Source organism: Molothrus ater, chromosome 12 (genome assembly GCF_012460135.2).
Source record: "Molothrus ater isolate BHLD 08-10-18 breed brown headed cowbird chromosome 12, BPBGC_Mater_1.1, whole genome shotgun sequence".
Taxonomy (NCBI): Eukaryota; Metazoa; Chordata; class Aves; order Passeriformes; family Icteridae; genus Molothrus; species Molothrus ater.
The window spans coordinates 18,030,286-18,043,143 of NC_050489.2; the positions used below are offsets into that span (position 1 = coordinate 18,030,286).

Consider the following 12,858-nt stretch of genomic DNA (forward strand, 5'->3'; position numbering starts at 1 on the left):
ATAGACCCTGCAAGCCTTGGTTGCTTGCCCTCCAATGTATCATTTAATGAAGTCCATTCCAATGTATTCCAAATCGCAGAGGCCGTGCACCTCCACACCAATGCTAGACAGTTTGTAAGTAGCTTGGGAAAAAAGGAATCAAACTCTGGGATCTGGCTGAACTCATTCAGAACCACCTAACAATGGCTGTTGATAGAAGCTTATATGTGGCCAGAAGTTTTTCATGTGTTTTTGGGTGACATTCTTTTATAATGAACTTGGTGTTTGACAAGTGCTTGGATTGTCAAGGAAGATAATTACTGTTGCTTTGGGAATATTAGTTTTGTGTAGTGTTTAATGTGCCAAAAATGAACTGTGGGAGGTACAAGGACCAGCCCAAAACCTGGGTTTCACTGCAATGCTCAGGTGGATTTTTATGTCTGAACTTCACCCAAATTTCTGTGATATTCTTTGATTTTGTTTTGTTCTGGCAGTCAGAGTGACAATGTTCTAATTTTATTATTTGTTCTTCTAAGTGTTAAATTGCTGCTCATGTCCAGTTGCTTCCCTTCTGTTTCAGTGTTCGTTTAATGAATGAGTTCACTAATATGCCTGTACCTCCTAAAGCAAAGCAAGGTGAGTGGGAGCAGGGGCACAAAGCAGAAAGTGATGGGGAGAAGCCTTTGGGGTAAAGATCTGCATGGGAGGAGGTGTTGCACCTTGGATTTTTTCCTTCTATTTGGTGGACCAAGTGTAGAAGTGCAATAAGAGCAGTTTTTGTTGAAGGTTCACTTAATTGTGAAGATGCCTTCTAAGAAAATTAATTGATATTCCCTATATTTTCCTCCACTTCCTTCCTTCCATAGTTCCAACTGTTGGTTTATCAGATTGCTCAGTTCTGCTCCTTAAATCCTGAACACTCACTGATTTGGAGCAAAATGGGCCCATAACAGGTCCCTTAAGCACTTGGAGATTGCCTGCAGGAATATTATCCTGGCTTCTGATTCCAGTGGGAAAACTTCAGACATATCTGATTTCTCCTAATACATATTTATTTATACATATTTAGGCTCAGTGGTGATTATGGAGTGAGGAATAGCATATTTTTGGATGCAAATAAATGATCTTAAAGGTTTCAGTTGTTTAATCTTCATTTTAAGCCAAGTCTGTTGTATTGCAAACTTGTAGAAACAAGCACATTCCTGAAACTATTCTTTATGTAACAGGATAAGGAAATATCAGGAGGAGCTGGTTGTTCCAGTGATTTCCAAACAGTTCAGACATTTCTGTGGTTTCTTTCTGTGAAACAAATCTTACTGGCTTATGCAACTCTTTTTACTTGTAGGTCATTTTCTTGTGTAGTTTTCAAGTACAGTTCTGAGGCCTTGTATTGCCATTAGTGGAACATTTTGTCAGGCTGCTCTTGGGGTTTTTATTCTGCAGTGAGCAAAAGTGATCTGTTAGAAATGCAGACACACAGAGGGTTTAAGGTTGTGTTCTTCGAGTACAAAAGAAATGCAAAAATGCAAATAGCACTAAAAGTGTTCTTTTTATGGTGGCTGTTGATATTCTTGTTAGTCTTCTTAGAACTTTTCCTGACTAGCTGTGAGTTTATGCAGGGTGATTTGTTTTAAAGCAATAAGAGTTGTGTCTTATAACTTCTGGGCTCAAAACCCCAAATTACAATTAAACCATTAGTAAAAAAAGTGCTGGACTCCAAAACCAGTGATTTATGAAGAGACTCTTAAGGTATAATGTAAAAAATCCCTTTTATTTATTATTACTTCCATGAATTCTCTTTCACCTTGCAGCTTTAGGTGATAAAATCGTGAGAGACATCCGACCAGGAGCTGCCTTTGAACCAACCTACATTTACAGGCTCTTGACAGTTATAAAGTCAAGTCTGTCAGAAAAGGTGAGACTTCAAATCCTTGACTTGTGCCACTGCATTGCAGGGCAGTCCCAGTCCTTAAAACTCTGCAAAAAACCTCAGGCTCTGCTCAAATGCCACTAAAATCAGCTCATTGAGACTTCATGGTAATGAGGCTCAGCTGTCTTGGGAGCTGAATTATAGGAAAATCTTAATTACAGGTTTGGCAGTTTGATATGTCAGAATAATGGAAAAATTACTGTTGGAATGGAACATCTCTTTGTTATAATGGAGCTACCAATGATTTACATTTAAGAAATGAGCAGTTGTTCATTTTTATGTGGAATTCAGCTAAGACTGATTAAGGTCAGGTTTAATTTCAATATAAAGAAAAGATAATAATTCAAACCATCCTTTGATTTGGCCTTGGCTTGACAGTAACTTTTAATAGTGGTTGTAAAAGAAATGGGGAGAAAAAAATTCCAACTCACAGATTAAATGGAATTTGTATTGAGAAAAATGCAGAATTCTTGTAGCCATTGTGGAGCTGATGCTGCTTAGCACAGTTTGGGCTTAACTGGTTAAAAAAGAGTTTGTCTTATAATAAAATTTAAGCTTTATTTGACATAACTTGAGTCTGAGTATCTGCTAAGTTAATAGGAGAATGCTGCATTTATTCAGTGTCATGAACCTTCTGTTAAAAGGAAACCATGATGATATCATAGGATTAATTGGAAAAAATATTTTGTTCAGGGCAGGCAAGAGGATGCTGAAGAATACTTGGGATTTATCCTCAATGGACTACATGAAGAAATGCTGACCCTCAAGAAACTTCTCTCTCCACATAATGAAAGTTAGTGGATTTTTTTTTAATAGCAAACAATTCATTTCAAATACTGGTTCTGTGTGATGATTCCATAATACAGAGTAATGCTTGAAGTGGAGGTTGAGGTGGGGACAGAATGCCATGTTTTAGAGGACTGGGACATAAGCAAATAATGCTTTGGTCAAATCTGGACACAGTGAGTCCATTCTGCCCAGTTTCTGAATGATCTGAAGAGTTACTGGCTTTCTGGAAAGGCATCATGGTTCTGGCAATACTCTGAATTGTAAGTCACATCCCTGTTCTTCTAAACAACAAAACTTCTTATTACACGTTTTTCTGAGCCCAGCTGAGCATTACTTGGGGCTAACTCTAGTTATCAGTCTTGTTTGTCATTTATTACACATGCAGTGTCACTGGTCTTTGACTCCATGGGAGTTCAACAGTGCATCAGTGTCTTTTTCACTGAGCTATAAACCAACTGTTAATATCTCTCTTTTTCTATCTAATACAAACCAACATAGTAAATGATATGAAAATTCTTCCTGACAAAGTTGGAGGACAATTTACTTTGAAAGAATTACTAGAATTTGTATGCAGAGTAAAATGTCATTTTAGTTTATAGAGGCTTTAGCTTGACCCCCTTTACAAATAAAATCCTGCAAGCCATAGCCAAGTAAGAATTCAGATCACCAGTTACCCAGCTTCTCTTTAGCAGGGTAAATTTTTTAGGATATAAAGTCTACCATATTTTGTTCCTCAGCTGTGTGCAGTTTATAACCTGAATTTGGTACAGGCTGGGAAAATATTTGCTAAGCCTTGGGTTCCCTGTAAAATACCTGTGCAGAAAAGGAGTTGTATTTAATAATGGCATAATTCTGTTGCCAGAATAACACTTGACTTTCTAATTTTCTACCCCATGAATTTACTACTAAAAATATGTCAAACTTTGCTATTTACATACAGTCATCAGTGAGCTGCCTTCTGTTAACACGTGGATGTGTCATGCAGGGAGCAAACCCGGAATGTGCTTGTTCTTTTTTAAATTAAAAAAATAATGTTTTTAAAATTAAAATGATTATGTGATTTTTGGAGTTTTGTATGGGATTTACTGAGAATCATTTAGGGATTTTTTGTGGATTTTGGGGGGAATTTTTAGAGGATTTTTTGCGAACTTTTGGGGATTTTTTTTATGATGTTTTTTAGGAATTTTTGGGAGAATTTTTGGTAATTAAAAATTTTTAGGGGTTTTTTTTAGGGATTTTTGGGATTTTTTATGGGATTTATTGAGATTTTTTATGGGATTTATTGGGGATTTTTGGGGATTTATTGGGAGTTTTTTGGGAATTTTTAGGGGATTTTTTGGGAACTTGGGATTTTTTAGTGATTTTTTTTAGCAATTTTTTTGGGAGATTTTTTGGTAATTATAAATTTTTAGGGGATTTTTAATGGGATTTTTGGAATTTTTTATGGGATTTATTGAGATTTTTTATGGGATTTATTGGGAGTTTTTAGGGAATTTTAAAGGGATTTTTTGGGAACTTCTTGGGATTTTTTAGTGATTTTTTTAGCAATTTTTGGGAGATTTTTTGGTAATTAAAAAAAATTTCAGGTGATTTTTTTAGGGATTTTTGGGCATTTTTTAAATTTTAATGGGATTTATTGAGATTTTTTTAATGGGATTTTTGGGGGATTTTTAGGGAGTTTTTTGGGGATCTTTATAGTATTTGGAGGAGATTTTTATAGAATTTTTTGGGGGATTTTTTTTTTTTTTTTGATTTTTGAAAACATTTTCTCCTCAAAAAAAAAATTATTTCTATTGGCTTTTTGCCTTTCACGTCCTTGATGTGTCTGGATGTGTATTTGTCCCTGTGCGTGACTCTGTGTTCTCCCCATGTCATCGCAGAGGTGTCGGTGTCCAACGGCCCCGAGGCTCAGAGTGTCCCCAAGGAGGAGGAGCAGGAGGAGCAGGGGGAGGGCAGCGAGGATGAGTGGGAGCAGGTGGGACCCCGCAACAAATCCTCGGTCACTCGCCAGGCTGACTTTGTCCAGACTCCAATCACTGACATTTTTGGTGGTCACATAAGGTACTGTACTTATTCCTACAAGTTTTTTTGGACTTGCAGTGGTTGAATCTTTTAAATTGTCATAAATGAACTGACTGTTGTGAGATCCCAAGCCCTGAATTGCACGTGGAAAAGGAGTTTGGAATATCTTAAGAATTTCCAAAGCGTTTTAGAGCTGTCTAATTTTTATGACCTCTGAGGAGTCTCATCTCATGTTATAAATAAGGATACTGAGAGAGAATGAGATTGACAGGGTTGAATCTTTGACAGCAAAACAATGAACTAAAAGATAAAACTGTGAATTTTAGGTTATTTAGGCCCTTCATGTTTCTCAGAGAAAGCTGAGAATAGTAATAGTAAAGAAATGTCTGGAAAAATGTAAATTGCTACAAGATGTTACTGGAATGAAAAGAATGTGGCATATCACTTCTCTGCAGGTCTGATACCAGACAAAGGCAGAAAGGAGAATGTGAATATTTTTTGGAAAGGAAGTCTCCTGACTTGTTTGGAGAAATGTATAATTTAAAATGAAAGCAAACACTTGCTAAAAACATACAGCAAAACAAAACTGCTAGACTTGAAGAATTATTTTTAAATTGGAGACAGACACTTAATTGCTGGTGTTTGACTCTCTGTGTTGCCAGATATTGAGTTTAGAAGTGTGAATAATGTGGGCTAGTGCCTTCTGCCTTGGAAATACTCTGAAATTATTTATTCTTCTGGGTTTTGAGCCAGACAGCTGGTAAATAAAATGATATTTTCCATAGAATTTGGCAGACAGATGTTTGTAGGTATTGATGGAGTCCTGCATCAATGGTTCACATATCCAAGGTGCTGTTGATACCCCAGGTGTATTTACCAGAATTTGTCACAATTGTTTAGATATCTACATAATTCCATCAGTTTTTATATTAAAAACACTGACATGATGGCAGTTTTCTGTACAAGTCCACAAAAAAAAAATGAAATAAAGCAAAAGTAATGCTGGAAAAAGGGAAAACCTTGCACTGAGCAGCAGAACCACAGGATCCAATCCAACATCTGCTGGCACCACATCCACTTTATTTATCCTTCACACCAGGGCACAGCTCACCACAGAAGCAGCATCCCCTGGGATGTGGGAAAGCTTCATCCTCAGGGGTGGAGATAGGAAGGACTGAATATAAAACTGCCAGTAGAATTCCACTAAATGAAAGCTTCAGAAACTGGAAAAATCCAATGGGAAAAGCAGTGAGGAAAAGATGATTTAAATTGGCATCTTCTGTCTGGGGAAACTTCAGGCTTGGGAGTTTTTAGGCTGTCCTTGAGAGGCTTGAGTCTATTAAATGTCTGATTAGGCTTAATTACTTAAAAACCCCAGCCTATAAAGCCTTTCTAAGCAACATGAGGCTTAAGTGGGAAAGTACAAAGTTTTCCTGGGAATTCTTGCAGTGCTTGAGTAATTTTTCATTGAAAATGATGCATTTTCCCATGTCCAGCTGAGATTTGTAATTATTCTCATTAGGGGCATGGTTACAGAGAAATGATAGCCCAGTGAAGGTTTTGCTATCAAATCAATTTCTGCATTTCTTGTGAAGAAAATATCCTGAAGAGGTGTTACAATATCATTTCTGTTTTTTAAAACAAAGGTGCTGCTGTTCATGCATTCTCTCCCTCTAAAGGTTATATATTTGCCAATATTTAGCTGCACTAGCTTTGTGTTGGTGCTTCAGGGCTTTGCCTGAGTTAAAAGGGCTCTTTTGATTATCCTGAACATTAAAATTAACCTGAATATTAACATTTCCTTCCTGACTTGGAAATATTCCAGCACGCCCAAATGGGTCAGAGCTGTGTTAATTATAATTCTGCTTTCAATATATAACAACATAGTAATTTATATGCATGGACAAAGTCTGAATGCAGAAAATGATGGGAAGAAAATGAACTGCCAGTCCTCAGTGGAGCATAGTTTGTATTTCCTATGGCAAGATTTAAGCAAACACTTTAAAATCACTATAAAATTAGTCTTAGAGAAGTGACTGAAAAAATGGTGTATTTTTATTGGAGAATCTGGAATCAGCTGTGATTTCTACAGTACAACACAGATAAGCACTGGCACTTTGCACTTGTGAAGAGCTGTTGGAAAATTAAACTAACAAAAAGAGCTAGGAGGTGAATTTTTTTAAAATGCTTATCAAAATTTTCAGTCTTTTTCTTTAAACTCTGCATAAATAAAACAGTTCAGTCACAGTCCCATTCAGAATATTCTTAGTAGATGTTAAAATCATTTAAATCGGGGCGAGCTGTTAAAACTTGATGTTTAATCTTTATATTTTTATGTCTTGCCTGGAATTAAATATAAATTAAGTTACTTAAGTAACTCATTCTTTCTTGAAGGTTCTGTCTGGTTGAAAACCACTCTTTATTTCATTTTAATTCCTTTTTTTCCTCCACAGATCTGTAGTTTACCAGCAGAGTTCCAAGGAGTCTGCCACGCTGCAGCTTTTCTTCACCCTGCAGCTGGACATCCAGTCGGACAAGATCCGCACCGTGCAGGATGCCTTGGAAAGCCTGGTGGCAAGGGAGTCTGTGCAGGGCTACACCACCAAAACCAAGCAGGAGGTGGGTTCTGCTCACCCCTTCCTCCCAGCCAGCTGCTAAACTTTGTGTTTAAAAGGGGTTTTCATAGAGCTTTGGCTTTACAAAGAGTTGTTGGAGCATGATTTAATATAAGAGGTACAAACCTTTTCAGTATCCTGGAGCAGTGAGATGTCAACTCTAAAACAAAGCCAGGCCTGTAAATACTTGGAATTTGAGTTAATGTAATAATTTATTGGGGATTTTAATGGAGAATATACTATTCTCTATATCAATATTATAGTAATATTATTATTACTATTAATGTACTATTTTTACTATTAATAATATAAATATGAATAGGCTGAACTATGGTAAAGATACATAATATTATGTTCAATATCATAACTTACTGATTCCTGGGGATTGCCAGATGCTGTTAGTAAAGGAGCAGCTCTTCAGAGTAAATACTTTATATTTTGCATATAATACATGATAGTAATAACTGCAATAGAAAAGTACTTACAAGAAAGAAAAGCATGCCTTTGGCTTGGCACTTTGGAGGATAATAATTAAACTTCCCTCACTAAGGCCTTGCCTTGTTTCCTGTGGTGAGTGGGAATAAAGGCGTCTCTGGTGTGCAGGGATTGTCACCTGGGAATTCCATGTTCACTCTTGGTAACTCTGCAGTTGTAGGTGTTCCCTCTGACATTCTTGTCTGTACCTTTTCAAAATCCTTCAAGTGAGAACAAGACTAGATAAAGAAAGGTTCATTTCCCTTGGAAAGCTAAAGATGAATAGCAGAAATTTATTTACCTTGAATATTCAGAACATATATTTCTCCAGTTGTTTTCCATGTGAAGAAAACATTTTCAAGCTGATTATGATTTACTACAAAGATCTTGTTTTGCTTGCCTTCCTTTTTTTTTGGTTTTTTACTGCAAATGGTTTAAAGTTTTTGACTGGCAACCCAGTGCTGGGTTGGAAGAAATTAGTTAAGTGCTTTGTGATATTTCAGAGTTTGGATGGCAATACAGGCACCTACAGTGTCTTCCAGATCTTTTTTTTCAAAAGGAATTCAAATTGAAATAGTTGGGTTTTGTATTAAAATTGTAGTAAAAATACTGAACATATTTTTATTTCTGCATATCTGTAGAACCTTGGGAAGTGGCAATTCTTTTTCCCCAGGAGTTTCTATTCAATATGTAGATTCTAGCAGAATCAAGCCATGTATTGAAAAATAATATGCTCATAGTTACCAATAAGGAGATTTTTCTCAATGAAAAAATAGAGGAAAAACCTTAAGCAATTATTTTGAGAAATATTTACATGTCTTCATTTCTAGGAAGGGAAAACATTTTTGTTCTACAATTTTGAGCTTGGCTTCTGGTTTCCAGGCAGAAACTTTGTGGATTGTTTGGTTATAATTATATAAAAATCACTATTTGGTAGAGAAAAGTTTGGTCATAACCCACATTTTCTCTTTGAATATCCTGAGTTCTCCTTTGAAACAATGCTAGGATTGAAGATCCAGTGGGCTTTAAGTCACAAAGAAGCATTTATCATAAATTAACACTGCAATAATAACAAATGTGGAGTTTGTTTTGTTTGCTGCTAGTGTATTTAAAACTAAATGCTTCTATTTAAAATTCTATTAATTTTAATACTGAAATCAAATGCTCTCAGGTGGAGATCAGTCGGAGACTCACCTTGGAAAAGCTGCCCCCTGTTCTCGTTTTACACCTCAAACGCTTCGTGTATGAGAAGACTGGAGGATGCCAGAAGCTGATCAAGAATATTGAATATACTGTTGATCTGGAAATCAGCAAAGGTAAAAGATTTAGGAACAGAATTCCCCTCTCCTCATGGGAAAGAGAATGTTGTATTTCCTACAAGTGTCTGTGTTTTAATTTGCTCCCACACAAGATTTTGTTCTCATCGTTGTATGAAAATTTGGTCATTTGGGTGAATATTTTGTGGGGGTTTTTTATGATGAAAGATCTTAAAGCCTTTGGCACTTCCTAGGCAATGGGTTGGCCAAATGAGAGCTTCTTGTGGGTTTATAGAGTAGGGATATAGGCTGCTGAGGGCAAGCATGGGAAGTGATCCTCTTGGATCTGTGTCCCTGTCTGTGCAAGACTGTTGCCAATACTGGATATTTTTATCACAAATTTAATTCAGAGAAGTGTCAAATTATTTAATTAACGAGTGGCAGTTGGAAGGAAACTGGTGTTTTATTGAAAATGCAGCCTGAAGGTAGACAATGCATAGTGCAGAGGTTAAACAAGGATCCTTTGTTTAACAGGTATCCCAGGAGATACTGACTTTAAATAGTTCAAGATTGGAAATTGTCCAGCATCTGAAGCTTGCCAAAATAATGCCTTTTGTGTTGAGCTGACAAATGGACTATTAGCCAGCCAGTAGCTCAAATAGGAATAAATAAAATCAGTGTATACTCATATCTCAACTGAGATCTGGACCTTGTCAGGCAATTTTCTTTTAGGAATGTAAGCATGACTTGGAATCTGAAATTGATTCTGTCATTCATTGACTGATTCAAAATGACAATTGATGCTGTCATTCTGACAGCAGGAGTGAAAAGGGGAAAATTGAATAGTCTGATTTTTTTACTATGTCTTATTTTCCCTTCATTTTTGGTGGTATTTTTTAACCTTTCATAAACCACAGTATTGCAAAACTGCAAATTCACTCCCTTGATTACCAGTTATTAGAACCATGACCATTCTTTAAAGGCTGCAGAAGAAATTTCAATGAAATGTTCTCCTTTGTGATAGTGTTGATTTCTCTGAAAAATAATTGATCCTCTTGATAATGGAATTTCTAATGTGTGGCTGTTTTTCCTCCTCTAGAGCTGCTATCTCCTGGTGTGAAAAGTAAAATTTCCAAAGGCCAAAGAACCTACAGGCTCTTTGCAGGTATTTTATCTGTGTCTTTTATTTATTGTTTTATTTATCTGTGTGGTTTTATGTGTGTATTTTACCTCTATTGCAAGTGCAGATTCTGCATATGGAATTACAGAAACACTGGGTTACATTAAGTGTTTTCTTTTAAATTGTGGGTGTGAAATTCTTGTTTACCCCTGGTGGAGAAGCTTTAAGGCCATGGTGAAGGAAAGGAGTCGGTTCTGATGGAGGGTTTGGATCCAGAGCTTTATTCTGACCCAGAGGCCTCTGAGTCCAGCACCAGCTCCAACAGAATTCCCAAACCACGTGGTTGCTGCTCCTTTGGACCCCGGGGAGAGGGGCAGGGAAGGGGTAGGAATTCCACCAACCAGGTACAGGAGGGGAGGTCTCAAGGGACAAAGGACACATCTGAGAAAAATGCCAATCGCTTGTTTTTAAAATTTTAAAAGTTTAATAGTAATAAAATGGTTATGAAAATAGTAATACAATTAGAGTAATAATAATTTGGATTAGGACAGTATGAGACAATAGAAACAAAGAGTTACTGACGTCCGGGTCCCTTTTTCTGGGCAGCACAAGCCCAAAAAAGGCCCCACGTTAACAGAGGATTAACCCTTAAAAACAACAGCCTGTTGCATATTCATACACCTCATCCATGATGCATAAACTCCATTCAAACACAGGATTCTGTCTGGTCATCATCAACTTCTTCCTCATAATCCTAACAGTGTCATTCTTCCTGAGAGAGGTGGGAAAAAGTTTGTTTCTCCTGATAATGGAGCAATAAATTCTCTTTCTCTGAAAGATTTAGGTGTCCTGTGACTGCTGTGTCAGTGCGAGTCCTTTCTTTAGAAAAAAAGTATCCTACATAGCATAGTTTGTATTTTAACCTAAAATACCAACTAAAATAATCTTGTTATAACCTAAATCTATGTTTAACACACTATTTAAGAGAATTAATACAGCATTACTTTCTAACACAACTCATATAATACTGATTTTAATATTTGCAAAAAGCCAGTGATAAAATACAGATTTTTCACACGTAGATGGCCCAATGCCCTTCTGGAATTCCAGGAGTGACAGACAGCGCTTGGCAGAGGTCAGGGTGGGGAAAGAACAGGTGGAGGGAATTACCAGGGGGGGAACCCGAGGTAAATCACAGCACCCCCTCCCGTGTGTGCCCCCACAGTTGTGTACCACCACGGCAACAGCGCCACGGGCGGGCACTACACCACGGACGTGTTCCAGATCGGCCTCAACGGGTGGCTGCGCATCGACGACCAGGCCGTCAGGGTCATCCACCACTCGCAGGTGGTGAAGGCGGCCCTGGAGCGCACGGCCTACCTCCTGTACTACCGCCAGGTGGACCTGCTGTGAGCCCCGCTCCCCGCCCCGTAGAACGCCAACATCACTCACTTCTTCTCCTGTAAATGCTCTTCTGAGTGAATCTTTTTTTTTCTGTTTTTTTTTTTTCCCCCCCTTTTTATTCTTTTTTTTTTTTTTTTTTTTTTTTTTTTTTGTCCCCCTTGCAACTATGGGATAGAGTGCTAAAGGAAGCTGCCGTTTGTGCACAACATGGTTTGTGTTGACTTTTGACTTTGCAGAATGAAGTCGCTCGGTTGGATGCCTCGTGAATCACAAAAAATATGAAAAAAGAAAGAAATAAAGTTCATCCGAGTTAATGCTGAATCCTAAGATAATAAAAAAAAAGGGGGATTTGCATTGAATTCCCACTTTCTAATTGCGTAGTAGAAGAAAACCCTGCACCAGCAACAGAACTTGTAGATTTCTGTGAAAATGTTTTATCTTTACTTCAGTAAAAAAAGAAAAAAAAATTAAAAAAAAAAAATAAAAAGCTCTCTCTGCTTCCCCAATAGTTTTTTGATAAGTGGTAAAATATGAGCCGATGTGTATGAGATGGAAATGGTCCTTTGTGCTTCAAAACATGTACAAACTGCAGAGTTGCTGGTTCCTGATAGGAAGACACATTTTAATAATTGTGCGATGAGAAACTGCTTAAGTACACATTGCAGATCAAATATTTGGAGTTAAGATGTTAGTCTATATAGATGGGTGATTGTAACTTTATTGCTATTAAGAAATTTCAAACTGCATTTATGCTTCTGTGTACATGAAATTAAGAAAATGGGCAAAATAATTAAGATTGATATTTCTTTAAGTCTGCTTTGTTTAATTTTGCTGTCTGCTCTCCTATAATGTTGAGTTCCTAATTGTACACAGTTTAGTGATACCTAGAAGTATAAAGTTGTCGCCCATCAATAAAAGTCACAAAGTTGGTTTAAGGTGTGTGTGTGTGGGTTTTGTTTTTCCTCAGGTGTGAATCCTGCCCTTGGAAACTCCAAAGGTTTCTGTGTAGCACTTCTCAGGGTGTAGGGAGCCTTCCCCAAATGAAGTGAAGATGATTTTTCTTTGCTTTCACAGCTTTTTGAAACTTCAGAAGCGTTCCTGTTTTGCATTCAGGTGGAACTGAACTTGGAGGGGAGAGGGAAAAGGATGTGGTGGTCCCAGGGCTGAGCACTGAGCAGCCAGGAGAGGGGCTGGAATTCCTTCTGTGTCCTGGAAACTCCTGCACTGTTGTTTCTGAAGCAGATGATATTTTGTTTGTCTCTTCTTCAG

General features: G+C 37.3%; 1 protein-coding gene across 1 annotated transcript in view; it reads left to right on the top strand.

The window, feature by feature from the left end:
- The window catches only part of USP10 (ubiquitin specific peptidase 10), a 47,650-nt gene extending 35,126 nt beyond the window's left edge, over positions 1-12,524 (top strand). The window contains exons 6-14 of the mRNA XM_036390337.2: positions 5-114; positions 560-615; positions 1,791-1,894; positions 2,603-2,702; positions 4,579-4,759; positions 7,174-7,339; positions 8,981-9,125; positions 10,165-10,230; positions 11,411-12,524. Coding sequence (XP_036246230.1) covers positions 5-114; positions 560-615; positions 1,791-1,894; positions 2,603-2,702; positions 4,579-4,759; positions 7,174-7,339; positions 8,981-9,125; positions 10,165-10,230; positions 11,411-11,598 — 1,116 coding nt within the window. The 3' untranslated portion in view covers positions 11,599-12,524. The remainder of the gene's footprint in view (positions 1-4; positions 115-559; positions 616-1,790; positions 1,895-2,602; positions 2,703-4,578; positions 4,760-7,173; positions 7,340-8,980; positions 9,126-10,164; positions 10,231-11,410) is intronic.
- The last annotated feature ends 334 nt before the right edge of the window (positions 12,525-12,858 follow it).